This window comes from Gallinula chloropus, assembly GCF_964237585.1.
Source record: "Gallinula chloropus genome assembly, chromosome: 4".
In the NCBI taxonomy this organism is placed as follows: domain Eukaryota; kingdom Metazoa; phylum Chordata; class Aves; order Gruiformes; family Rallidae; genus Gallinula; species Gallinula chloropus.
In genome coordinates, this window is record NC_140088.1 from 75,702,806 (window position 1) to 75,729,437 (window position 26,632).

The window sequence follows — 26,632 nt, forward strand, 5'->3', positions numbered from 1 at the left end:
AGACACAGAAAATTTTATTTTTTTTTCTCAGAGCTTACCTAAGTTACTCCACTGTTATCTTGCAAATGTTAATTGGGGCATACTTCAAGTTCCACCAAGAAGCACCTACTGTGCTTGCTTTGAGGAAGATTTCCAAAAACTCACATTAGGGCCAGGCAATACAAAGGCTAATGAACTGCAGCAGAGCACAGGCCCTTCACTTCTTAACAAAAGCAGGGAAAGCAGCCTCATCCACCCATATGTAATGCTATGGAAAGGGGTGATTTTCTGCAGGGTCTGCAAATGGGGATGTAAAGCTACATTTTGCCTGAGCACTCAGTTGCCAGCCCCTCTGGATGCTTGTGGAGTCGCTCCCGTCTCACACAGGTATACGGGAAAGGAGAATCTGGCTGATGGCAGGCAAAGCCCTTCCGCAGGTTGCTACTCTCAAGCACTGTGAACTGTCAGCTGCCTTTTCCCCTGCCTCCAACCCCAGTTGCTGAAATGCCACTGCCACATATCTTCGTTATCACCTCATTCCCTTCCATCTTGCCGGTTTCCAGTCTAAATACCACCCTTATTACGTGCAGTGAGATAAATCTGCACGAGACCAATTCAGGGCACGCAGATGATGTTGTACTGCGGTTGTTAGGCAACAAAACACCCCGCAACCACCTCTTCTGCCACTGGGAACCGTCTGTCTTACCTTTTTCTGGAGGACACAATGGAAAATGAATATAAACATTCCCTGCAGAGAATTGAATATGGTGAAGAGATACGCCATGATGACTGTGCTTTCATTAATATACATGAGTCCGAAGGCCCAGGTCAGTCCTAATAGGCAGAGTAGGGCTATTGCACCTATAACCCAGGACCTGTTAGGAGAAACAAAACAAAACAAACAAACAAACAAAAAAGGATTGGTTTTTCATCTACAAAAGAAGGCACATGTCTACAAGCAGGAAAACTTTGTCAGTGGTTATAGCAAAAAGAAAATAGTGTATCAAAATGAGTTGTAGGGACTTTTGTTTACAAGTTGGATGCAGTTTACAGATCTTCAAGCTTGAGGAAACACACGGAAAGGGAAGTGTTATGAGCATAGAAATTTATCATAACCAAAGCATATTTATAACCACAATGTTTCTTTTCATTCCTTTATTAATGTAAAAGCGTGCCACATGTAAATGACATGTAGATGCTGTTTCTGCAAATGGCAGGAAAACAAAATAAACCAACCAAAACAACAGTTCTAAATGTCACTTTTTTAGTGTCCACTGGTTTCACTGGAGCAGGAGTGCCAGCTGGATTGTCTTCCTTACACTTAACACCAAGATACATCTATTGCTGCACTTTAGCTAGTCTCCCATATGTCTGTAAGCCTGACAAACCACTATGAGCAGGTGGGCAAGCCCTCACCACTCGACAGATCAGCTGCACACAAGGATGCTCTCTGCAATGCTGCCTTACACTTCTTCCACCCTGTGAGGAGGGAAATATGTGTACGCTTATAGACACTCACACACCACATTTGCTAGAACAGTAGCTGCTGCCACACTTGTGCTTGGAGAAAAGGAGGGGCAATCCTTCTTCACATTGATCGCTCCACCCCAGGAGGGAAGCAGGAGTAGGGGTGCAGCCACTGCTTGTCTCCAAAAAGTTTTAAAGCAAATATGAGTAGCCTGCAGTGTGTTTGATTTCTTCCAGTGGCTTTCTGCTTGGACTGACACAGCACCAGATGCGAGATGGCTGCTGCATGTTACTTTTTTCAGTGTAATTTCAGGAGAGCTGGAAGCTCTGCTGGGATGGCAGGATAAGTATCCATGTTACCCCACTAAATAACATTTAGTCATCTGCTAAATTAACTTCTCAGAGACTGATCTTCCATACCAGGCCATGAAATGAAGTGTGACAAGCAGGACAGGAACTAGGTCCTGCTCCTAGCCATCTCCTGAGTTTCCATGTGCTAAATTACCTACAACTTTGAAGGAATTACTGTTGCACTAGGGATGGAGTCAACTTCAACCCTTTCCCTCAAGGCCTTGATTTCCTTCTGTCTTCACCTGGCATCATGAGATGTAAGATCATGAAAAGAAATGGAATGATACCCACTCTTTGCACCACTTCCTCACTGTTTAAACCTGCACTTCTCCAAAGCAGAGAAGCCTGCAGCCAGCCAGCACCTCTGCTTCCTCGTCTGCCTCAAAGCAGCCTGGGGCGCTGAAGGAGGGACAAAGGATAAGGACCTGCCTATGTTTCCAAGCCTTGTAGAAATTTGGCTAGAGGCTGGGAAAATTTAGGCTTCCATCTGTGAAGCAGAGCATGGGGCAAGGGGAGGAAAGATGAAGCAGCAGCAGCTTTGGGGAAAAATAAGTCCTTCAGAGGTCAGGCAGGCAGTCTTTTCCTTTTCCTTTTAGCAGGGCTTGTCACAAACAGAAGCACAGCAATGTTGTATTCATGTTTTCTGTTGTTTTTTTTTCTTTAGGTATTAGAACAAAAAATGCAGCACTAAGTCTTCCACTGAAGTTTATAAAATATGTATTATTTAACCACATGACCAGAAGAGCTCCCTAAGGTAACCGCTTATTAAAGGCAGTTCTTTAAAAATCACTATTATGTATCTAGCAGACCAGAACAGCTCCTTTGAAGCATTTCCAGTCAATCCTGCTAATAAATATTTAGCACGATGCAAATTGAAAATGCACTCTCAAAATCCTTCAGTAAGGTAGCCACTAGATAAAGTTCACAGCTTTAGCTGCTCAGTATATTTTTTCCCTGAGATTCCACCATCAGTCAGAGCACATTATCATCCTAATTGCACATCAATTTTAAAAATACAATTTTTTTTTCCCTTAAAAAGGAACAAATGAAGTGGAAAACACTTCTTCCCCTGTGTGTGTCCATACCACCCCCTTACCTCCCTTCTCTTCTCCTCCACTATTAAAAGCTTCCTGCATTTACAGTCTTTTAGAGATTATTCCCAGGATATCAGAAAACTATCCTGCTCTGAAGCACAGCCAATTCTTGAACCCGATTAAAGAACCCTTGGCTGCAGAGATGTGTCTGACCAAAACAGTTACTTAGTGGAAATATGCTACCTTCAGTAAGGGAAAGGAAGCTGTGGGTTAGAAGACCCTCAACAGTGCAAACTGCACACATTACAGTGTCGTGCTTCAGAAAACAAGACCTGGAGATACAGAAGATGTGGAGATTACTTCGGGGGTTAATCCATCCCAAATATCTGGGGGGGGTGGGGGAAGAAAAAAGAACAAAGCGATGAAAGAGAATATGGGAATGATGCTGCAAGAATGAACACAAAGGACTCTTCACCAGAAGAACAAACTGAAAGTCTATTGCAAAGTTGATTTACTTCTATTTCATGCTACTGCACATTACTTTTTGGTTGCAGGAGAAAAAGCATGGATGCCCTAAGGCATGTAATTTCTAGGCATTTTTGGCTGCCTTTGCATTTCTTTTGGTGTGGCTTGTGGTTTTTATTTTGCTCTTTGTACAGACTTGCTGTGGCTTTTTCCATGGTTTTTCTTTTCCTTAGTGCAATTTTATAGCAATAAAGAGACAAAACCATCCATGTTTTGGTGTAATTGAAAATTAGAAATTTACAATTTGGGACAGTTAGCTACTTCAATGAGTAAGGAGACAGTCTCCAATGCACCAAACACAGATTTACTTGCTCCCATTAACTGGAACAGGAGTCATGGGGATCACCACCAATGCACCTTGCTGAAAATTCACTTCCATATTTACATTTGCAAAGAGCACTCTCACAGTGGACCAGAAGATTGCTATTGGTATAACAAGTCTGTACTACACAGGATTAGCTTGGGAACGTTTGTTCACTTTGAAATCAAGTAATGTCCAATCAAAGAATATAAAGCCACTACAGCGACAATTGGTTGGCAATACATATGCAGCACATTTACTCTGCACGTTAACTGTATGCCTGACCATTTTCCTGCACAGTTTGCTCTTCTGCCTCAAATGCGAATGACAGAAGCTTTAATGATTTTTCCATATTGATTTGACAGCTGGTTCATGAGACCACACTGATAAATGAAATTTATCAGCCATTCAGGTCATTCTTACTTGATGAAGGGTCTGTTATCCTCATAGCTAAAGAATGCATAGACATAAAGACAAGAACACCAACATTAGAAATATAACAACATAGAGAATAGACCTTACTACTAGTCCCCCTCCCTTCTCCCACCAGCCACCACCAAGGCCAAAAGTGGACTGGCATCAGGCGTGCCTGGAACACATCAGCAGCCAGCCGGGCTTGCTGCCCCAGGGAACTGAAACATGACAGAGGATGTTGACTTCCTGCCCAGAAGTGATCATCGTTAGCTGCAAGCTGCAGCTACCCCTCCTGGCTCTGATCACATCACCACACCACTGTTAACCGACTCTGAAATCTCTTTTAAAAAATCATGGGTATGTCTGGAGAAGATGAGTTTCAAAATTCCAGTGTAGCCACCACAGAAGACTTTCGTGTGCTCAGGCAGTGAAACTTCGCCATACCCCCAGCACTCTCCGCCCGCGGTGCTGGAGTGTATTACAGAACCCTCTTTATTGCTGTTTACTTTTTCATAAGTGTTAACTCCCAAGTTACCAATTTACAAACCAGACTGCAGCATTATCTTCATTTTGAGATAGCAGCATTAGGATCTTCTAAAGCGCTCAGTGACAAAAAGCATTGACCTATTTACTCCCGTTTCATGAGGAAGGACAAAGAAAGGACTCCGCCTAGCAAGAGCGCAAAGCAGCCTGCTGCAATGAAGAAGCAATCAAGATGGACCCTCAAAATGAGCTTCTGCCACTGAGAGGACACAAGACTAGTTGCAGCCATTCTCTTAGGGAAGTCTCCCTGACCATCTGGGCCACACTCTGCACTTATCTCTGCCAGGCATCCTCTCCCCTGTGGCACGGAGCTTTCAAACATGCAGTGGCCACCATGGGTACCAGAGATGGAGGTTGGCTCAGTATGTCCATCTTGTTACATCTGACAATACAGGCAGAGCTAGTCCATCCTACTGAGACCTCCTTCAGTCGATACTGACAACCTCTCAAGCTATGCCCCCTGCTAAGCAAACTGCTCCACTTGTAGGGGAACAGCTTCAGCCCCAGTCAGAAAGAAGATGTATTAAAGCTGAATGACTTTCAGTAACTTCTGACTGAGAGGGACACTAAGAATGTCTAAGATGAGACTTAGTGTTTTCTCCTCACAATGGCTAAAGACAACTTCTGCACCATTCACATGCACCTGAAGCTACAGAGGTGCCATCTCAGTATCATTTCATGGGAGGAAAGAGGTTTCACACAGTACATTGTCCAAAACCTTCATATTTTCTCCCCATTTTCTCCTTGGCTGAGACAGAAGTGGCAGCGATGCTGTCAGTTGCAGCTTTGCCCTGGCATAGTCACTGTCATAACACTTGCCTTAACCCAACTCTCAGCAGTGAGATATAAGTAGAGAACACACCATGAGAGGCAATGTAGCTGTCCCCATGTCAATAACAGGTAAGCATTGCTATTTCAGCTTGAGCACCTATAGCATCCCTGGCTGTAGCACTCCTTGCCTTCACCTCCATCCATACCCAGACACTGACAGCTCCCTGCAGCTCTGCTCCAGCACCCAACCTCCCCTTCAACTTCCCTTGATGCCATCCCTGAGGGTTTCCCCTGGTCATCTGCTTCCACCCTGACAGCTGCTCACCTTAGATCTTGTGCCGTATGTGCCAGCCACATGAGGACATCTAAGCTACCCTAGGATAATTAAAACAGGTATCTAACAATGCATGGGGAAAGCACAAAGCATATCAGCATCAGGAAGGAAGGAGGAAGCAAGTGCAGAGAAGGTGGCTTGATGCAGGGAACTGAGTCCCTGCTTCCAAGACGTAGCAAGGAAAGCTCAGCTCCTTGGGCTCAGCAAAACATAGGCTGAGACAGTGTCACATCTGCAATGTATCTGAGGAGGTACTAGGAACAAGAAAAGCCAGGGGTATTAAAAGGCTCACCCCTTAGCTGTACCACTGGGGATGTCCAGCCCATCCCAGTTGTGTAGCATGATGTTGGTCAAATCCTGCTGCTTCTCTTTGCCTGCAAGATCATTGGGGCAGGCTCCTGTTGTGCTCATGGCACATCTAGCACCACAGGACCTGTAGGTCCCCTGGGATGCAATTAAATTAAACAAAGACATGAGACAGTCTAGAGCTCCCAGCCCAGAAATGTGGGCAGAGGCAGGGAATGAATTTCTATTGCTATGTTCACAAGCACTTATATTTTATGGTAAAGATTTTACTGTTGAAATGTCGCTGGTGATAGGTTATAAAAAAAGAGAATCAAGGAATTTTTTTTACTGTGTTGCTGTATCCAGACCCTCACGAAGCTTCTCAGCAATCTCTAATAGCCTTTCTTCAAGGCAGCTGAAAGCTCCGTTTCATCTTTGTACAGGCAAAACGCAAAATCGGTAAACTCAGATTGCCTTTTAGCTGGAGGCTAGCACTTCAAAGCAGCTCAGGAGAAAATCATCAAGAAAACCCTGAGCAGTTTGTACCCCATTTCCAGCCTGGATGTGCCTAGGATTCACTACCCAAAGCAAGCAGGTGCCTAAAAAAGTGAGATTTTCAAAGATGCCAAACGCCCAGACACTTCAAATCTCTACATGTAGGGCCTGTAGGACTTAAGTTTCTTATATCCGTCTCGAAATACAGATCATTCTTTTTCAGTTTACCAACTCAACTGTTGTAAGGAGCTTAATTCTTGTGTTAGCAACAATTCATGACTGACAAAAATGACTCCAGAATGTTTTCCCCTCCTGTGGTAGCGTCTGTGAAACCTATTGACGCTGCAGTAATACTGTGTCATTATCTGCAATACGTAAACACCATTACTTAGACAAGAGAAAAGCCTTGGAAGAGCCTTAGTTCACAGGAAAATGGAGCTGCTAACTGGAAAACTGAGGTTATATTCCAGTGGCACAAGCAAATACGAGTCGAAGCAGAAATCACTGGAAAGGCTAGCCTAGCACAGCTTGAGATGCTAGATCTAAAGGGCTGTCTCTGGGTGTGGATAAATTCTTCCAATTCCTGTCCTTAAGGGATACAGCCCACTGAATTTTAACTAGGCGATTCTGAGTCCTCCATAGTTAACAGGAGACTGGTACCTTCACAACAAGCAATTTAGAGCAATTTATCCCCTACAAGAACAGGTATTTAAGGCAGGTGAGGCTTTGCCACTCCCTGAAGAAATAACTTTCTCTTCTAACTACAGAGGGAACCCGAACGATGGCTTAAGAGAGGGCTTCACTTCCAAATACCTGAAGTTAAAAACCGGATCTTTAGTGGTTGCATTACTCCTTTAACCTGTGAAATCTTACTTCGCCTCCCTTGTGTTCTTCACAGCCCAGATGATGGATAGTGGACGGTCTACCAATCCGTATAAATACCTAATTCATTTTCTAATCTTATAAAAGCCCTGACTTTACCTTGGGGCAAAGACTTCTTAAGGTTAATTACATATCATGTAAAACTCTTTCAAAATCTTATTTAAGTTAGATGTCTTTCAATTTCCCAGAGTACTTTCTCCTTCAGTGATGAGAAAGGATTGTTCATATTACCTTCTATATTCCTGTGATATTTCCAGATGAATACTTTTTTAAAAAGCTGCTAAAATTAGCTACTTGTATCCTTGTTTGGATACTTAAGGAATTTAAAAACCAATGCATTCTGAGGTCAGAAACTCCTTTTGCATTGCCTAACCTTGTAAAACTTCAACATGTAACTTTTTGACACCAAATTGCCAGAGAATACACTTATGTCCCAATGCAGAGGCACAGACAATATGTAACTATGTTGCAAACCACTTCCAAGTACATAGATTAGCAATATCCCGGATTGTTCAAGCCTTCTGGTTTTTTTTTTTCAGCAGGAAAAGGTAGGAATTTACCTTGACACACAGATTGGTCTTAAAACGGTTCTGAATGGAGAAAGCCTGTTATCAAAAAGCAGCCATTCAGCTGTCACTTTTAAAAATAATGTCTGGTTTTCTTACATTTTGAAAAGAGTTATTTAGAAAAAAAAAAGTTAGGGTTTTTTATATTTAACAAAATATAGTTTTTGAGCCACATTTAGAGTAAAACTGGGCCTCTAATAAAACCCTACATAACTAAACAACTTCAGGTGTTCTCGTTTTATCCATTCCTTTACGGTTTAACTTTATCTAACTTGAATTTAACCCTCTTTTGATAATTCAAATTACTTTCCCATCCGGATGATAGCTCAGTAATCACAGGGGCTCAGTGCTTGGGCCCCAAAATAACACATCTTGGCTAGAGCAAAAATGCCAAAGTGAGTACACAGGACCTTTAGTAGCTGTTACGGGTGATGAAACCCAAATAAAAATAGATGGATGATGTGCTTCCTCAAAAGCATTCAGAAAGATCCCTGGAATTTGTTTTAATATGGCGCAAAGAAAGCAGAGACACAGACTTTTCCTGCAGGCAAGCACGAGAGACACAAAATAAAGCGTGCTATTGTGTTTCCCCACTGCCTGCCAATATGAGGCAGTAGGGACGTTTGTTTTCTTTTTCCTTTTTTTTTTTTTCCCTTTCAATTTCCAGGATTAGAAAAGATCCATTTATTGAACTGATGAAAACCTACAGGAAGGAGTTGGAAAGTCCAGTACTACTCTCATAAAGCAAACGAGTTCATCGCTAATTAGAGAGGGAGTGTCTTCATGGTGAGAAAAATCAATTGCAATCAATAAAAGAGTGCTTAAAGGATTCTGCTTTCACGTTTCATGACAAAGTTACCACCTTGATGGCAGGAAGCCAAATGTCTTCCTAATCGCCTTCCTTAGGCTGATGGCCTTCATCACATGGCTTTCCAAACCATCATTTTTAAGTCTTATCTTTGACAGTTGGTGGCCAGTTCCCTGAAGACCTCTGTAACCGTCCTGAGGGTCTGTGGTCCTGTCCCAGCTCTATTTGCAGAAGAAACCTCTGGCTTTACATGCCCTGAAGATCTCTAAAGGTTGGCATTTCTCAGTCATTCTGACTGAGATACTGGCTGCCACTGGCCTTGACAGGTGGACCCTCAGCTGGGTTAAAAACTGGCTGGATGGACGGGCCCAAAGGGTGGTTGGTGGTGAATGGAATGAAATCCAGCTGGAGGCCAGTCATGAGTGGCATCCCCCAGGGCTCAGTCCTGGGTCCAGTCTTGTTCAACATCTTTATCAATGACCTCGATGAAGGGATTGAATGCTCCCTCAGTAAGTTTGCAGATGACACTAAACTAGGAGGAAGTGTTGATCTGCCTGCAGGTAGGGAGGCTCTTCAGAGGGATCTGAACAGACTGGACCTATGGGCTGAGACCAACTGGATGAAGTTTAACATGGCCAAGTGTAGAGTGCTGCACATGGGACATAACAACCCCATGCAGCATTACAGGCTTGGTGAGCTGGTGAGCTGTCAGGAAGAGAAGGACCTGGGGGTATTGGTTGACTGCAGGCTGAATATGAACCAGCAGTGTGCCCGGGTGGCCAAGAAAGCCAATGGCATCTTGGCTTGTATCAAAAACAGTGTGGCCAGTAGGTCTAGGGTGGTAATTGTGCCCCTGTACTCGGCATTGGTGAGGCCACACCTTGAGTACTGTGTGCAGTTATGGGCTCCCCACCACAAAAGAGGACATTGAGGTCCTTGAGCAAGTGCAGAGAAGGGCAACCAGGCTGGTGAAGGGGCTGGAGGGCAAATCATATGAGGAACGGCTGAGGGAGCTGGGGATGTTTAGCCTGGAGAAGAGGAGGCTGAAGGGAGACCTTATTACCACCTACAACTACCTGAAGGGAGGTTGTAGAGAGGTGGGCGATGGTCTCTTCAGACAGGTGACAGAAGATAGAACAAGGGGAAATGGCATGAAGCTGTGCCAGGGCAGGTTTAGATTGGATATTAGAAAAAAATTTTTTACTGAAAGAGTTGTCAGGGCCTGGAACAGGCTGCCCAGGGAGGTGGTTGAGTCACCATCCCTGGATGTGTTCAAAAAAAGGGTTGATGAGGTACTTAGGGATATGGTTTAGCATAGGATGGGAATGGTTGGACTTGATGATCTTCAAAGGTCTCTTCCAACCTTGTGATTCTGTGATTCTGTGATGAGGGAATCTAAAGGTTCCTCTAAAGGTTCCTGGTATAAGGTAAATTTTACAGAGATTCAAAGCCAATTCTGACTTACACTGGTAGCTCTTAAAATTTTGTCCAGACAAATGAGGCCAAACTTTCCTTGGTCCTGTGTGATGCCCAGGTCCAGGATTTGGGGCCACCTATGCCTGACTTTTTTCTGCCAAAGGCATCATCTCTTTCCCCCTCAACTCATCCAAGGAAGTCACGGTCTGCTTTCTGAGATTCGTTCTTAATTATTGTAATTGGAAAGAGCAATTCTGTTACGCTCATCTAATTTTCTGTAAGTAATTAATTACCCTCAGAACTGCTAACCCTGTTTATTTCCTTCCTCCTAACTTTGCAAAGGCATGGCATGACTATTCAAACCACATCGATGTGTAACCACGTATTTGATTGTTTCCACACAGTAGAGATTCCACAAAGCCTTTAGACACATTTGTATTATCCAAAGAGCACCAAGCAGGGCTTGCTGACAAAATGCTTAAAATGTATGACCTTTTAAAACAATAATCATGATTTATGGGTTCACAGAAAGACCTTAGGTATTTAATATCTTCCCGGACACTCTCAAAAATCAATAACCACTGATTGATTTTATTTTTTTTTATAAATTTGGAAAGGACAACACCTGTCAGTGAGAAGATCAGTGCATTGCAATCACCTTCAACATTAATGCAGCCATCACAAAAAACACAGATAAACAAACAAAACCCAAAGCCAAAACAGTAAGATATTAACCCAACCTTCTGTGAAAAACTCAAACAGAAGCAGATTGCAACAAAATCAGATGCTGCCATCAACATCACTGGGCGAAAAAGGCACCCAGACAGGAGTGCAGTCTCAGTTGATTGTTCAGCATTGGCAGGGTTTCTGCGTCTGAGGTGCTCAAAAACCGCACTCTGGCAAAATATAAATGTGCTGTGTCTTCTCCTGGTAGGAAGCTTGTAAATACTTAATCCTGAGCCAACTCCAAGTGATTTTTCTGGTTTGCTTTAGGCTGCCTGTTCAAAGTTTACTCAAGCAGAGATGGAGATGAAGGCTGTACAGGAGCAGCACTGAGCTACCCAGGGGAATAGGACTAGGACTGGGAAGCACACTGCTTTCTTACACAGGATCCAGGGACATGCTAAGTCGACTGTCAGGCTTGTGAAGGCATGGTACTCCCTGTCAAGGCCATATGAGACATAAAGATCACAGCCTGAGCTCCTCTACTGGGAAAGTGAGGCAGCAGTTTCTAACGCCTGGTGCAGTTACAGCTAACATCTAAACTTTGCATAGAGGGAGGTTTTCCAAATGAGTGAAAAAAATCTGTTCCTCATTGTCAGAAGTACCAAGATCATTTGGTCATCCTTGTGAAACACTCCTGTCAAGTTACATGGTGACAGAGAACACGCTGCCTGCACGTCCCAAGCACCATTAAAACACACACGTTTCTCATGAGTTTATCCAGACTCAAACACTGGCTCAGGGACTCTTTTTGTTCTCTGAGATCAGAGTATCCTTTCCTGGAGCAGGAATCCAGGGATGATTTCTCTCCAAAATGCTTTCCTGAAGCTGCTGTGCTCGGAGCCTGACGTCCCCAGAAATCAGAGGCATCAAAAAACACTGCATATAGCACAGCTGGCTGGGAAGGAGAGATTTTTCAATGCCTTATTCTTGAACAGCCCACTCAGTCTTTCTATTTTGTTATTAGGGCTATATGAAAATCGTAACAGAAAGCTCATTCTTTGCAGGCACCGTTATGTTATTTAACATTATGAGCTACAGGTAATGGCCAGTCAGGATTTCAGGTCATATTTAACAGAGGGTCACTGTGGCTCCTGTAAATAATTGCATTCACGAGCTTGTGTTTCAAATCCTTTATACCTCATCCTTTCCATCACTCATGCCAACGCATGCAGCTTATTGAAGATGCATGAGTGCACGTAACTACCTCTCCACGCTTGCTGCTCCAAAGAAGGGCTCTGTACATTGCCGCAGGCGCTTAGCCCGTACCTCACGAGGAACTGAAAATGCTAAAGACACTGGATTGGGTGTTCTGCACCCAGATGCTGCACTGGGCACCCTCTCCCAAGAGCTGGACCCCTTCGCGGGACTGTGTCCTCACTGCACACACCCAAGCACCCACAAACCCAGAAGTAAAGAAGAATTAAAGGGCTGTTGTTCTGCAAGTCAAATCCCACAGGTGAACCCACTATTTAATTCCAGACCCTTTGGCATCAGAAACTATTTCCAAGTTGTAGTGTCTTACAATTACACAAATAATATCTGGAAACCAAGAGATGAGTTTAAATCTCAGTAGAAAAAGAACAATCCCTATTGTCTCCCTACTTTCACTTGTTTCTAAAATGGCTAGAATAAAGCACAAATTAATCTTCCTTTAGTAAAAGGATACCTGCTACAAATTACTGTTCTGCATCGGTAATGTAAGCTCTTCCTACTGAAAGAGAAGAAATCTTGCATTTTCAAAAGCCTAACGTGTTCCTCACTGCACCAAACCCAGGATGTTTACTTTTTCTGCATTTCAATCAGCTGAGTAAATAAAACCAGACTGGTAAACCCCTGTTCCTGACAGCACAATACCGCTGTGTTAAATCAAGGATTTAATTTAAACATTCCCGCAGATGATTTCTGGAAGTTCTATTTAACCTTTGTTTTCAATTTTCTACCTAACTGAGGATTTTTTTTGTGACTTAAGAAAAGCCGCAGGACTGAAACAACAAGCTAATCTGGGGGCTGGGATTAGTCATGTCTCTTTAAATAAAATACATATGTTGAGGCAAGAAAATGAGCAGATAATCACTTACACCCATACAACATATGGGGAGAGTGGGATATGGCAATGGCTTGTGAAAGAGGCATGATTTCAAAAGGGGCTTCTCAGTTTTGTGCCTGATGCTCCTCGCCTCTCACCTCTTCTGGCCTGGGCCAGGCTCCCTGAAAGAGCCTGGACTGGGCTTTGCAGGGTTTTATACAGTAATAACTTTGAGTCTTTGCATTTGGCTCCTACTTTTGGCTTTCAGGTTGCACATTCTCCAATTTATTTCTGTAAGCCTGTGAGCAAGAGACTCCCATGGAAAAAAAAATAAAAATAAAGGAGTATGGTGTGAGTTTTGTTTTAAATCAGAAACTTGGAAGAACATATACTTTTTTATTTATCCACTAAATCAGGGCCATGTGCCCTTAGCCCTGGACCATTGGAAGCTCCCACGGCAGGCAGTGAGCTGATAGGTGCTCCTTTTGGTCCTCTGGGCATTGATTTTTGAAGGTTGCAGCGCAGGACATTTCTGTATCAACCCCTTTAATGGGATTTCAGTGTGTGTTCCTGTGAATCTGGTCACAACAAAACCTAAAAACATTCTCTCCTGCGTATTCAGAAAGAAGACATTTATTTTTTCCAGGGAATTTCAGGGGGTTGATAAAATGCTTATTCTGTTGTTGCAGAAGATGGGATGGGAGCAGAGGGAAGAAAGCTGCAACAAACCTAGTGACTAATGCCAGGATTAAACTATCTCCAGGCCCTAATTAACAGTGCCTCTTTACCAACAAAAGGAGCTCCCAGCTAAGACTCTGTGCCTCCCTGTCAGAAAGAAAGAAAATTAAATTTCCAGGATGACTTTTGCATGGGTTTGCATTGCACTGGATGGGCTTTTCCAACAAACCCCGGACTACAGCCCCACACGCTCCTCTTTGAAGAGGTTGTACCTTCTAAAGAGCATCCAGGTGGCCTGTGGCACAAGCCAAGCTATACCCTGGCTAAAACAATAATGCAATAAAATGGGACAAAAGAGAACAAATCTGACAAAGCCCTTAGCCTCCTGCCTTCTTTCTAGCAGGTCCATAACTGCACTTGGCAGCTACAGCCGACGTGTCACCCTTCCAAAGTAAATAAAATAAAATCTCGTTGCCACATACTGCAGCACAGAAGAATGTCAGGAAGTCTGGTCTGGCCAGGGGAAACGCTAACATACCCAGCCACAGCCAGGCAGGGCCAGGGGGAGAGGGGACAGGCACCCACGGGAACTTCAGAGGAAAAGTTACATCTGTAAGGAAGCAAAAGGATGGCTTCTGGTCTCTGCTAGCAGAAAGGTGGTTTCACCCTCCCCACTCTGGCCGTTTAGACATGCCCCGTGTAACTTCAGGCACGGCAGCTGCTCAGCCCCACTGATGAATCCTTCTGCTTGTAAGACTTGCCTTTTGTTAACTAAATAACTACTCTCCCCACCCCATTTTCTACCAGTTTTCCACATCAGCAAATAACATGCCTCACACTGCACTCTGTAACAACACACATAGACAGGATCTCTCGTTTCAGCAGATATGGTGAAGAGCACATCTGGATTATCATCAGTGTAGCCCCTTTCTTTTTTCCTCTTTACTAACTCCATGATGACTTGAATGAGCAGTATTTAAAAGGCTGCAAAACAGGCACTGTACTGACACACAATGCAAAGACATTTGGGGAGGGGCTCATCTGAAACCCACCGTTCTGCACAGAGAATGGGGGTTAAGCATCCAGAAACACATGGATGGTTTGTCATGCTGCAGCATCTGGCATGGGTCGGATGAAACCCGGTGTGTGAGGCTCACAAGCAGCCACAGTACGTGCCTGGCCACCCGGAAAGGAGTTGATGGATGGAAAACTGAAATGCCGTGCTGGGCTATTCACATAGAGATGTATTTTCCTTTGTCACATAAGGCTCCTTACAGGAATGTGAATATAAAAAAAGACTCAGTGTACTCCTGTCTACAGCAGTCTGAGACATTTCACACATCGAACATCTACTCGGCACAATGGAAAAGCGCGAAGGAGAGACTTTGAGCCGCTCGACTCCAGAAATCACTCCACATGGCAGCAACCTCCGGTAAAACAGCCTCACAGCTGCTCTAAAGTATTCCAGCTGGTAACACATCCTCATGAGGAGCCATCTGCTTGCAAGAGTGCATCAATACCACACTGATGCGCTGTAGTCTCCACCTCACAGGCTATAGATGCAAGTAGCACAGCAGGTTTTCGCCATCCAAAAAAGCTTGTGTAGTCCTTGGCTTGAAAGATCTGTCTTCCCTGCAAGCTCATAAGGGCTGAGGGAATCAGTTCTCCAAAACAACGCCTTCCTGGTTGCGTTTTTTGACAGTGAATCAGTTTGTGCTCACGAGCAATTTCATGCACCCTTTGCATCCCACTTAATGCTCTCAAGATGGGCCACAACTGAGATACAAGTGATGTGTGGAGAGCTACTAATGACTGAATGATACTCCCCATTGCCCATCTCTGCTCACCTATGTTTGCTGACAACCTGCAAAGAGATGAAGGAACAATGGCCACAGTGGACCTGGAATGCCCAGAAACAGCCACTGGGAAAGGATTGGAAGGAAAATCCCCTCTCTCAGGTATTTGGGGAGGAATGGGCAGAAGCTACATGCACCGCCACCCAAGAGGCAGATATTTTGGTATCCTTGTCTGTGTTGCTTCATACTGAAAAGATCTTTAAAAGGAAGAGGAGATCCCCACCCCGTGTGAAGCCTTAAAGCGTCTGTTTAAGGAAGAAATAAAACTTAACTTTTTCCAAAGGTCCTAGGCAAAAGTGTGCTACTCTTGGTGATGGTACCTGCTGTGAAATGGAAGCTAGTCTGCCCTCCTGGCATCAGTGGTAGGCACAGAAACTCTTGCAGCTCTGAACAACATATTCCATGTACACAAACTCACACCTTCTGGCTTAGTGCCTCAAAAGCAGGTCTAGAGCATGGACCTCTCAGTGGGCACAATCCACTGAATCAGCTCAGTACCAGCCTGCTATACAGGAAGGATGCTTTTGGCACAGGGGGAAGGACCCACATGTGCGGCTACCCTACTTCCCTCTTGAAACTGCTGGGCTAAGCCAGAAAAGTTAATGTGGGTAAAAAATAAACCAGATCTGTACTCATCAAATCTCTTGCTGGGTATCCAGTACTCCACTGCTGGAATGTCAGATTCTCCCATGCTGGCAGAATAATACAGGGACTGTTTCTGAAGGTTAGGGAAGTTTATTTACTTTGCACAGTGCCTGCAAATCTTTCAGCCACACAGCATCTGGTTCAGCACTGCCCTTTGAATGGCTTTTCTGTTGGTGCAGTAATTAAAGGTATCCCAGGTGACACCTGATCCCTTATCAAGTTCATTAATTTAAGTGGAGTTATTTGGCTCACTATTTTCTATACTTCAGAATGTATTTCTAACCTTTAAAGTGACATAGGCAAGCACCAGATCGCAGGGGTGCTTATTAACAGCCTATTAAAATATTTTATGGCCTTTATTTTTATGTTGCCACAGGGAATCAAGTATTTTGCTGTTGTTGAACAGGCTCAGGATTTATGTTGCGAGAGCTTCACCACAGCCTAACACAGAGCAGTGCTAGGAAATGAACCGAGGGAACAAACTTCCATTCAGCTCCCCGTGTGCTGTAAAGCTGTCACACGCAGATGGCAGCAAGGGGCCCTCTGATGCAGGCCCCCAGTTTGGCTTGGCTTTGTAAGTATAAACTGGTAAGACAAGCTGCAAAGACCATACTGAGAGCCAGCGTGCATCTTGAGAAACAGATCTGGGTGTCTTTTCACCAAACCTACAGACCCACAGAGGTAAACTCAGAAAGGATGTTCCTGGTCACCTGTGAAATGTGGAATGGGCTTTTTATTCCAGAGGTGCTGTACCACATGCACATGATGCAAATGAGGTAGAACCAGTGACTCTGAAAGACAACCACAATCTTACCTAGAAGATGACTACAGTTTTGCCTAGAAGATGACTGTGGTCTTACCTAAAAGTTTTGCAAAGACTGCAGATTCCTTACATTCTTAGGAAAACTCCCTTAAAGGTGAATTCCCTGCTCTGATAAAAATCTGCACCTTCTCCTAACTCAAGCATATCTGATACCGAGACAATACATGCCTTGGATTTAGAGATGTAACTTTGTCTTGCTTAGGTATTTAGAAATGACAACCAAGTCCCTTCTGAAATTCTTGTTTTGATGAATTTCCTAGGGTGAGCTTGGGCTCTTCCCAAGTTTATATTACGTGTCTCTTACTTTTTCAAGCATAAAAAATCATTTGTAATGAAGCAACATGCTTGGAAGGGTATCAGCAACATACTTAGAAGTATCTTAATTGCTTGTGTTTTCAAAACGTTTTAATGAAGTCATATCAGGAATAGACACTCATCTGCCAAAGAACCTAAAAAATATTTTACAATGACATTATAATTGATGTAACTGGCTGTATGAATTCCTGGCGTTTTCAACAAAGATAGTAGAGATTAGCACAAGCAAAATTATTCAGTAGGCAATTATTATTTCTGCTTTAATTATAAGGGCTTTGTTCCCCCCCTCCCTTAATTTAAATGTCATACTGCAAGGCTTTCTAGACAGATTTTGTGTGGGTAACCTTAGATAATGTTCTTGGTGAGCAATCCCATAGCACTAATGCATGATGAGTAGTCATATTATTAATAATTGTTATTAAATGTACCATTCCTTTAATGCCTCATGCAAGACCAAATGCAAGACTATCATGCTGGGATCAGTTCTGGACATTCATGAGGGACTGCTCCTCCAGTTTCACCTTGTAGCTGAGCAATGAATGACAGGAGAAACAGAGGCATGATGCAGGGCAGTTTCCCTGCATCCTGGGTAGAGATGCCTTGCAGGTCCCCAACCTCACTGGTGGCTTCCTGCATTTGTATGGACTCTGGCCTCCTTTCCTCCAGACCCCTGAAGAAGCAGCTGTGCCTAAGAAACTAAAACTTCACCCAAAGGACCATGTCAGGCTGTAGCATGCCAGTGGTATTGCAAACCTTGCTTGCTGGGGAAGTTTTAAGGGTGGACAGACCTAATTTAAATTAAAGCTGCATCTGCAAGAGCAGCTTAGCACTAAGAACAATAGCCTTGCTGAGAACTGCCTTGCCACTGTGAAATTCAGCCATCTCCTAATGAGCTCCCCTTACATCTCTCCTCCCGCTCCCACCTCAAAAGAGAGGGGAGAACCAACTTCCAGCCGTGTCACACAACACCCTCCCCTAAGCAGGCAATAAAGTGCTGACTCCCAACAACTTCCTCCTCCTGTACTTCATTCGATGGTTTTATTAATTAGCAGGGTCCCCATCTTATCATGTGCTACACCTGAAATCCCACTTGTATTTTTGAAGCAAGTAATTAAAGCCAGAGGTACTTGAATGAACAGGTACTGACAGAGACTAATCTATCAATATAATGAAGCAGCTTGCTAGACACTAAGATGCCCAGGCTCACACATTAACCAAATCTAAGGGCAAACCATGCCTTGGCTAGCAAGCACATCGTCTGATGTGAGCACCCCAGGTAAACACCCAGTATCTTTGCTGAAGCTAATCAGGTTCTGGGCCATTAAGTCTGTCAGGGTCCAAAACAAACAGAAAAGTAGTAAGGCTGCCACCCTCAGAGCACAGAGAAACAGTAATCAACAATCATCAATTGTTGATCAACAATTTCAACACCTTCCCTGTAGAGACTACAGTAATTAGCCAGTAATTACCAGGCACAATTTCCTTTTACATAGAGGGACTAGGAGGTTACCTGCTTCAAGGACAGCAAATGCAACTTTGCTTCCTTCATGCAAAATGCCATAACTGGCTGCCAAATCCCAATAAAGACAGTGCTTCATCATCAGCCACTTGTTAGTACCTATTAGAAACCACTCTGAAGTGCCGTAACCCAATGTATTGCCCCTGGTTATTACTGCTGCCAGCAGAGCTGGTTTCCGTGCTACATTTCTCGGAGAGGAATGGGGACATAAACCGCAACAGACAGAAAAACAGGCAGAGGGGAAGAAAAAAGCCCAGCCACTTACTTGATATTGTCAAGACATCCAGATTCGGGTTTCAGTATGGCAGTATGATGAAACATTTTATAGAGAGCAATCCCAAGGAAGATGACATTAAGCTGCAAAGGGAGGAGGGAGGAAGGGGGAAAAAAAGAAAGGGTTACATGACATGGCACAACGTGACGGGGAGAAAGTCAGCTGCTTTTCTGTAATAGGTAAATTACTGTAGGAGATGAGGTCTCAGTACAGTTTTATTGCAACTGAATCATTTCAGAAACTTGCCAAACATGTTATAAAGTGATCTGGCCTGCAAACTGCAGGACTGGTGATGACACAGCATTACCAAAGCTGTGGTGATGTATATGTTACTGATACAGGGCTGGTTCCAACGTCGCCTGTAGTGCTTCAAATGACATTATGTAAAATGGAAAATTTTTGCTGTAATGGTGAAAAATCATTCCAAACATCTTGTTTTAGCCAGCCCCATTGTAATGAAACAAAAAACCAAAATCTTTTTCTGTGAATATATCTTTTAAATATGGTGTAACGGGGGAGATGGGCAGGGAAATGATGGCTCTTGAAGATGCTTAGCACATTGCAAAGTTCAAAAGTTAGATTTTTTCTGTAAAGGATGGGATGGTTTTTCAATGCCTCAGTGTTAACAAGCCTACCCATTCCTGGAATGGAGTTCCCCCAAAAGCCCAGGCCAGGGTTTGAGACACAATCAAAACCGGAAAATATCTTTTATGAATGAAATGCTTAAGGGAAAAAAACCCAACAGTTATAGCTGGTGGTGCAGCCCCCTCCCTGATGTGGAAGGCTGCTGAAATATCCCCCAGTTGCAGGAGAAACAGGGACAATGTTTTCATTGAAGTGAAAGCGCCTGGTTTGCTATGTTAGCCAAACTGTAGTCTATTCAAAACAAAGGATGGTTTATTTAAGCCATATTGTAGCGATTAAAGTATAAGAAAACTCCAGCTGCCTCTACAGTTGGGTTGTCTACCTTGTTGCATGTTAGCTGATATACTAGCAGTGTGCTAACCCTGATGTCACATGAGCTTCAACTTCTGCCAGGGAAGAAAAGCCCCTGTGAAACCTCTCTTCCAGTTAGGACTTTATTTCATTCAGCCCTCCACCCTCCCACTCCCCTCCTTCCAGATTTTTTGCATGGTCACTGCAAAGGTTTGTTCTGGAATCCCTAACTGGAGAGGGCAGACATCAGTGAGGGGCATCAAACTAAGAGTCTAGCACTTCAAATGTCCAACTGTAGAAACTAAACTCTGCAAGTGCCTGCTCCGAAGCTCCCTGGCCCATTTTGATCAAGTATTTTGCAATGCCAAGAGCTTCTCATAATGAGAGTCTAATTGCTTGTGCCAGGTGGGGTTAAAGAAGAACATGCCTTTCTCAAATTAATCTGTGTAAATTAAAGATAAAGAGTAAAGGGACAGCAAAAGTTTTATTTCTTGACCTGAGAGATGGAGTAGTTAATTAGGAGTTCTTACCATAATTATCAAGGTCGCTGGTCCTATAAAGCTCCAAATGAAGTAGGTGTCAAGTCGGAGCCAACATCTGTAATGAAACATAGGGGAGAGAAGGCATTCAAGGACTGCACCCAGGATATACATCAAGAGTGAGAGAGTGACAGAGAAGAATGTGAGCTGCAAAACACGCCGGTGGGAGACAGGAAATATTACATTGCTTGTTCATTTAAATGCTGAATTATGTGCCCAATTTCTGACAGCGCTATTGATGGAGTAAGATAATTACCTCTGGAGGAAGCAGGGAGAAAATGGCACAAGGCCTAGTTGCTAAGTCTTTCTGCATCTGTCAGAAAAAAAACCCCTTAAAACTGTGTGGTATTTTTTTTTAAGGAAGTGGTCTGATGAGCATCCATGGAGCTGCTTCTTCGCTTTAAGCTCCTCTTCCTTCTCCGTCTCTGATGCAACACAAGCTGTCTGTCAACTGTCAAGCGAGATGACATTTCTCCAGCAAGCAGATCAGAGCAAATTTGGTGCAAATAGGAAGCACGATTTGGATAACAGAAGGCTGAGGTTTAATTAGGTTCAGCAACTTCCCCTTCAGAGCATTTTATTTCCCTGAACCTCCGGAGTGTTTTGTTTCTACTAATGTTTCGAGGGCTGCATATGGTCTGTGCTATCACATGAAGTTGATTCATGGCCTAAAACTAAATTATTAATCGCTTAATTTCAACCGCATTTAATACTCCCCACATTTTTTAAGGCCCCTGGGAAATTACATTTCCATTCCTAGTTCATTCCAGGCGACAGGAAGATAAAATGGAAGTGACTTGTTACAAGACAGACGAATATAAATTCTAAGAAAGTTTTGCACAATGTTTAAAATAATAATATCTTGTCATGTTTGCAATGCTGCAAATCACAAGTCTGTTTATACACAGAGGACCAAGAATGCATAAAACCACTCTTATACTAAACATCCGATGGAATTTCATAATTAGGCAAGTGACAGGAACTGTACATATGAATTTATCATGGTGGAAGAAATAGCAGTTCTCACAAATGACAGCTCTCATGCACATGCTGAATGTTTTTTCCCTTCCAATGGACTTTGCAACAGGCAGAAAGGTCTGTGCCAGCAGCCCCACAGAAGAGATCAGCAGGAGCTGCCTGACGAGAGAATAAAACATGTCCTGAACCTCTACATCGAGGAGAAGCCAAGATATGAATAAATTCAAAGATGTAGATAAGACTCACTTCCCTTCCTGACCATATAAATTTTAGGTCTTGTCAGTGTTGAAGATGTGTGTGTGTATAAACATATATATATTGTCTTACCACTATTTTTCACAAATTAAAATACTGGCGCTTCTGTGACTGTCACTCCTGAACTGCCTCTGCAGCTGTTCATCCAAAATCTTCACGCGACAGCATCAAAATCTTGATGCAAGAGGCAGAGGGTTTCAGAGCGATAGCAGGGAAATCTTGTTTCCTCTGCGGCTGCTGAAGTTCAAGGTGATTTAGATGCAGCTGGTAATGGAACAACACGAGTGACTAAAAACTATTTGAGTCTGATTTCCTATAGGGAAAGGGTTTATGCGATCATGACATCTGTGTATCACCCATAATAACATCTGAAATGTCACCTGATTGCAACTAAATTTGACAGAGGAATACAGGTTTCAAGGATAATGAAGTCCCTGTAAAAAGTCCCCCCCCATCCATGAAAAAAGACATCCACGTCACAGCAGCTTGCACATTACACAGCACTTCAGACCTACCCCATCCCATAGGAAAAAAAATGTAACTAGTGCCTCAGCTGCTCCATATAAATCAGGGAATGTCCCGCAGCTTTTTTCTACTGTGTGTAGGAGAGGACTGGGAGGGTTGTGGTTTGTTTCGGGTTTGGGTTTGTTGTTTTTTTTAACTCAATTTTTTAACTCAATTAAAACATTTTGAACTTTGTTTGCAAGTTTAACATTCCAAATATCCCCCAGGGCCTGATGTGCGGGAGTTGAAAGCAGTGTATTTTAATTGCCAAGCAACTTGGTTTTCCTTCAACACAAAGAATGAGCTGGCTTTTGGAAAGCCCAGGGAAGAGGAAAGACATAAATGCTCTCTCTACTCCTTAAAGCATGATGGTCAGCCATATGGTCACATCTGAAGCAGCTGTTTTTGAATGCATATCGGCTGGGACAGGGCAAATTGGTGAAATCTGAAATACAGTATGAGGGAAAAGCCATGCCGGGCTGAGCAAAGAAGCGTGAAGCAGCTGGTTTCCTTTCCAGGCAACCAAGTAGATGAAATTTACCACTCCATTCCCCTAAAAAAAAAAATAAAAATCTCTCTTTGGTTGTAGAGCACAATTCAGTGACAAGAAAGAGATGGGTGCTGTGGATGGGAAACAGCAGAGGAACCAGTTCCTGTCCTCAGAAGCAGCGAGACAGGTATGGAGCGAAAAGGCCCCTTTCCAAAGTGATGGCTTCATCTAAGCAAGACTACAGCTTCCGAAAGCTAGAGAAGGTGGGGAGGGGTTTTTTTTTGCCTCTCTGTATGCTTTAAAGAATGTGATGTCATTTTTTTATTTATTTGAATAGAAAAATCACCTTTCTATGAAACCGTGCATGACAGTCTTGGGTGACTAAATGGAAAGCTGCAGGACTGCCTCTAATCTTCAAAGGGGCTTTAAAAAGATGGGGTCTTTTTTGTGGTCATCAGGAAGAGACACAACTTTGAACCCCTTTAAGTCATACATCATTAAAAATGTAAATTAAGACCAAAACATCAAAACACAGGCATCCCGCCAACTGCGTTGAGGAGCTGTAAATTGCTAATCAGACAAGTACCACACTAAGCTTTTCTTCCCTTAAAAGACAAAAACCCACTGCACAATGAGCTGCATAAATGAGCTCCTCGAAACAAGGAAGCAATCAGGCAACTCACTTCCCCAAGTTGCTAATCTTGGGCTGCCAGTTACTTCTGACCCCCCATGCGCAGCTGCACCACCGACATGGACTTGCTGCATGACAAGTTTAGACTCTGCCGCCATTAGGCAAACGAGCTGCTTCGGGGCTCGGTCCCAGGCAGAGCGGATTATCTGAAGGTCTGCTTGCGCAGAGAATGCTGCTCAAAACCCCACTGCTTCTTCCGAGAGTCACACCAGCATATTCAGTGCTCATAATGAGCTCCGTGGTGCTGCTTTTCCTTTGCTTTTTAATTTCCTCCTTTTCCTCAGTGACAAGTTGCTACATTCATCTGAAGTTTTTCCCAAGTAATAAGGCTACAAAGAGTTTAGTCTATTTTCTGCATGAAGAGAAATCAAATACTAAACTATCCCTGGTGTGCATTAAATATAACCAATAAACAGTCATTAGCTGCCACTGGACCATAAAATTTGAGGACCCCTAAACATATGTTGTTCAAGGGAGCTCAGCAGTTTGTTTCACGTGGCTGTACAGCCTCTCTCCCTGGGTGCCACAACGGGATCTATATGCGTAAGGCATGCCTTTCAAGGGTGCAGTATACATTCTGTTTAACCCAGTCCAGTGTCCACACTGTGGTTCATCCTTCCTACTCCGAATACCTGGCATAAAACAAGTTCAGTGGAGCCATCCAAGACAGACAGCATTGTTAGAAGCTGTTTTCCCGAGCAACATTAACATGCATAAAGTGTCAGTGGCTGGCTGATGGACTTGGAGGCTGTGTACATACACCAGGCTTTCATTTTGCTTTCTGACAGATGGATTGCTTACCACGTACATCCTGCTTTATAGCATACCAAAAGGGGAGAGAGAGGGGAAGAAACAATAGAGAGATCCCTGCCATGATGAATTTGATCACCAGTGGATGAATATACCTACAAGTACATTTTCTATAGTACATTAAACCATTCACAGCATAGCTGCTTTCCTCTGCGATTTGTGTGGCAATACAGAATAGCTTCTTGCTGTTGATTTTGGATGGACCACTACTTGAGTCCTCTCAAAGGGAGGCTGCTAAAGACTTAATTGGAATTTTAGACACAAGTTGTTTTCAAACACTAACAACTGCAAATGCTTTTTTCCTTCTGCATTTCGCAGCACTGCCCACCACGATGCTCAACATCACATCTGGCCAGGAGATGGATGGATTTGGTGGACACACAGGACAAGACACTGATGTAACTTTTTAAAACATCAATCCTAGTATCTTCTTTTCTGCAGCAAAACTTGAGATGTGGCCATTTAAAATTCAGCAGCTTAAGACTTGGCTCATAAGAAATGAAGTCTATGTGAGCACAACCAGAACTGCTTCTGCAATGTTGGGGGACCACACTGTCTGCAGTGGTGCCTCATGCTTTTCACCTTTACTTTGGAAATCACAACTGGAACAAGGTGAGATGCAACCAAGGCCAAACATGTCTCAGTTTGCTCACATGAAGAGTCCCTGCTGGCCTGCATGCAATGATCTTTTAATGGAATCACTGTACTGCCGCTTATTTATAAAAGTAAATTAATCTCCTAATACGAGTGGTTTGAACAGCTCTCAAGAAAAAGTAGTGTATAAAAAAAGGATCAATTCCAATCCTTGTAATAATTAAGTGTAAGAGAGTATCTTTTCTCGGCAGTTATTCCAAAACACCAGTATGAATAATAGTACATGGGATACTTCAGAAAATTGTAGGCACCAAGTAACAAGCAAAGAAACACGGGAGAGGCACAACCGCCTGTTCCCGACTATGTAATCCAGGCATGTGTAACAGGAGGGTTGGATTTAGAAAGGAAAATGAAATCAAGGAAACCTACATTGGCTGTCTTAGCAAATCATTCTGAGATGTATGAACGGTGGCATGAAATGCCAGGCAAAAAACAAATAACACTAACAGCTCCATAAGTCCTGCTTAAACAAATGCAATAAATAATGGAGGGAGGCAAGTAATATATTCCAGAGGATGTTTTACAAAACCTGGCAAAACCAAGCAACTTCTTGCAATCAAATTATGTATGCCTGGCATATAGTTCACTACAAATTCTAATCAGTTCTACCCTTCTAATAACATTATACAGAAAAATACATCATCATCCATCAACCAGATGGAGCATGATAGTTATACAAAACATATTGTATGGTTTTTATTTTCTACTATGAGAACATGATAAAATTTTGCACTCTGGAATTAGAGATTATAAATAAATATTTTAGGCTCTGTAAATCTCTGTAAATATTTATTTGCAAGATATTATATATACATGTTTAATCATTAAAAATACTACTTTATGGTGTGGGGAGGGAGAGAGATTTCCCTGGCACAGACATGGGACTGCTGCCTCCTCAACACAAAGATAGCAAAGTTCTGATGCTTGCCTCCTGTGAATTTTAGCTGAACTTTCTGCCTCTACCTCCTATGACACGGAAGCATTTGGGCACCCGATGCCTGTTGGGAACAGGCAGCGTGACCCAAGGAGTGCAGCTATTTTTCTGTGCTTCAGAAAGGTCCATATATTCATATAATGGGAGTAGAAACATTTCAGCAATGCAAAGCTGCCATGGGGCTTTATGGGAGCTGCAGTCAGGCGCCATACATTCCCACCCCATACAGCCAGCCTGCTGTGTGCTGACATCTCCCACAACCTACACCGGTACTTGGGCTGTTCCTGTGGAGCATCATAAGGGACTCTGAACACGAGACTGTAGTTGATTTGCATCCACACTCACCTTTGCAAACTGAAACCCTGCGCTTGGCAATGTCCTATTACTATGAGGGAGCAAAGTAAGATATTTTCAACATCCAACAGTTCTAAAGCACTGTAAGAGAACACAGTCAGTGCTCACTTTCACTGCAAATTAGCTGCAATGCTGGGCTTTCTTGCTAAAGTAGCCAAAAATGTTGAAGGAGAAGTCAAAAGGATAGCTCTGGTGAGCCTTGCAACAGTAACACTGCAGAAGTCACAGAGTAACCAGACTGAAAGGCAGCCACTAAATCACCAGTACCGTGGGGACACAGGTCCAGCAATGCTAGATGTGCTGGAGCATCACAGATGGCTTTCCAGGAAGCCAGACTCACAGCCTGTTAAGCCCACATGTTTGAGGCTCAACATGCCCCATGTAGGCAACTGTGAAGAGATAGATCCTCTGTAGAAAAAACACAGTAAGAATAAATTTGTCTAAAGGGACAAGG

General features: G+C 43.3%; 1 protein-coding gene across 13 annotated transcripts in view; it reads right to left on the reverse strand.

Annotated features, from left to right (window-relative positions):
• The window catches only part of ADGRL3 (adhesion G protein-coupled receptor L3), a gene marked incomplete at both ends in the record, with an annotated part of 318,582 nt that overhangs the window by 26,581 nt on the left and 265,369 nt on the right, over positions 1–26,632 (reverse strand). For 7 of the 13 annotated variants that reach the window (XM_084263405.1, XM_084263406.1, XM_084263403.1 and 4 more), the window contains 3 exons: positions 686–854; positions 19,025–19,116; positions 20,500–20,566. In XM_084263405.1, the coding sequence (XP_084119531.1) occupies positions 686–854; positions 19,025–19,116; positions 20,500–20,566 (328 nt within the window). Of the gene's footprint in view, positions 1–685; positions 855–4,080; positions 4,108–19,024; positions 19,117–20,499; positions 20,567–26,632 lie in introns of all 13 variants that reach the window. The other 6 variants (XM_084263401.1, XM_084263400.1, XM_084263394.1 and 3 more) reach the window with 1 other exon arrangement.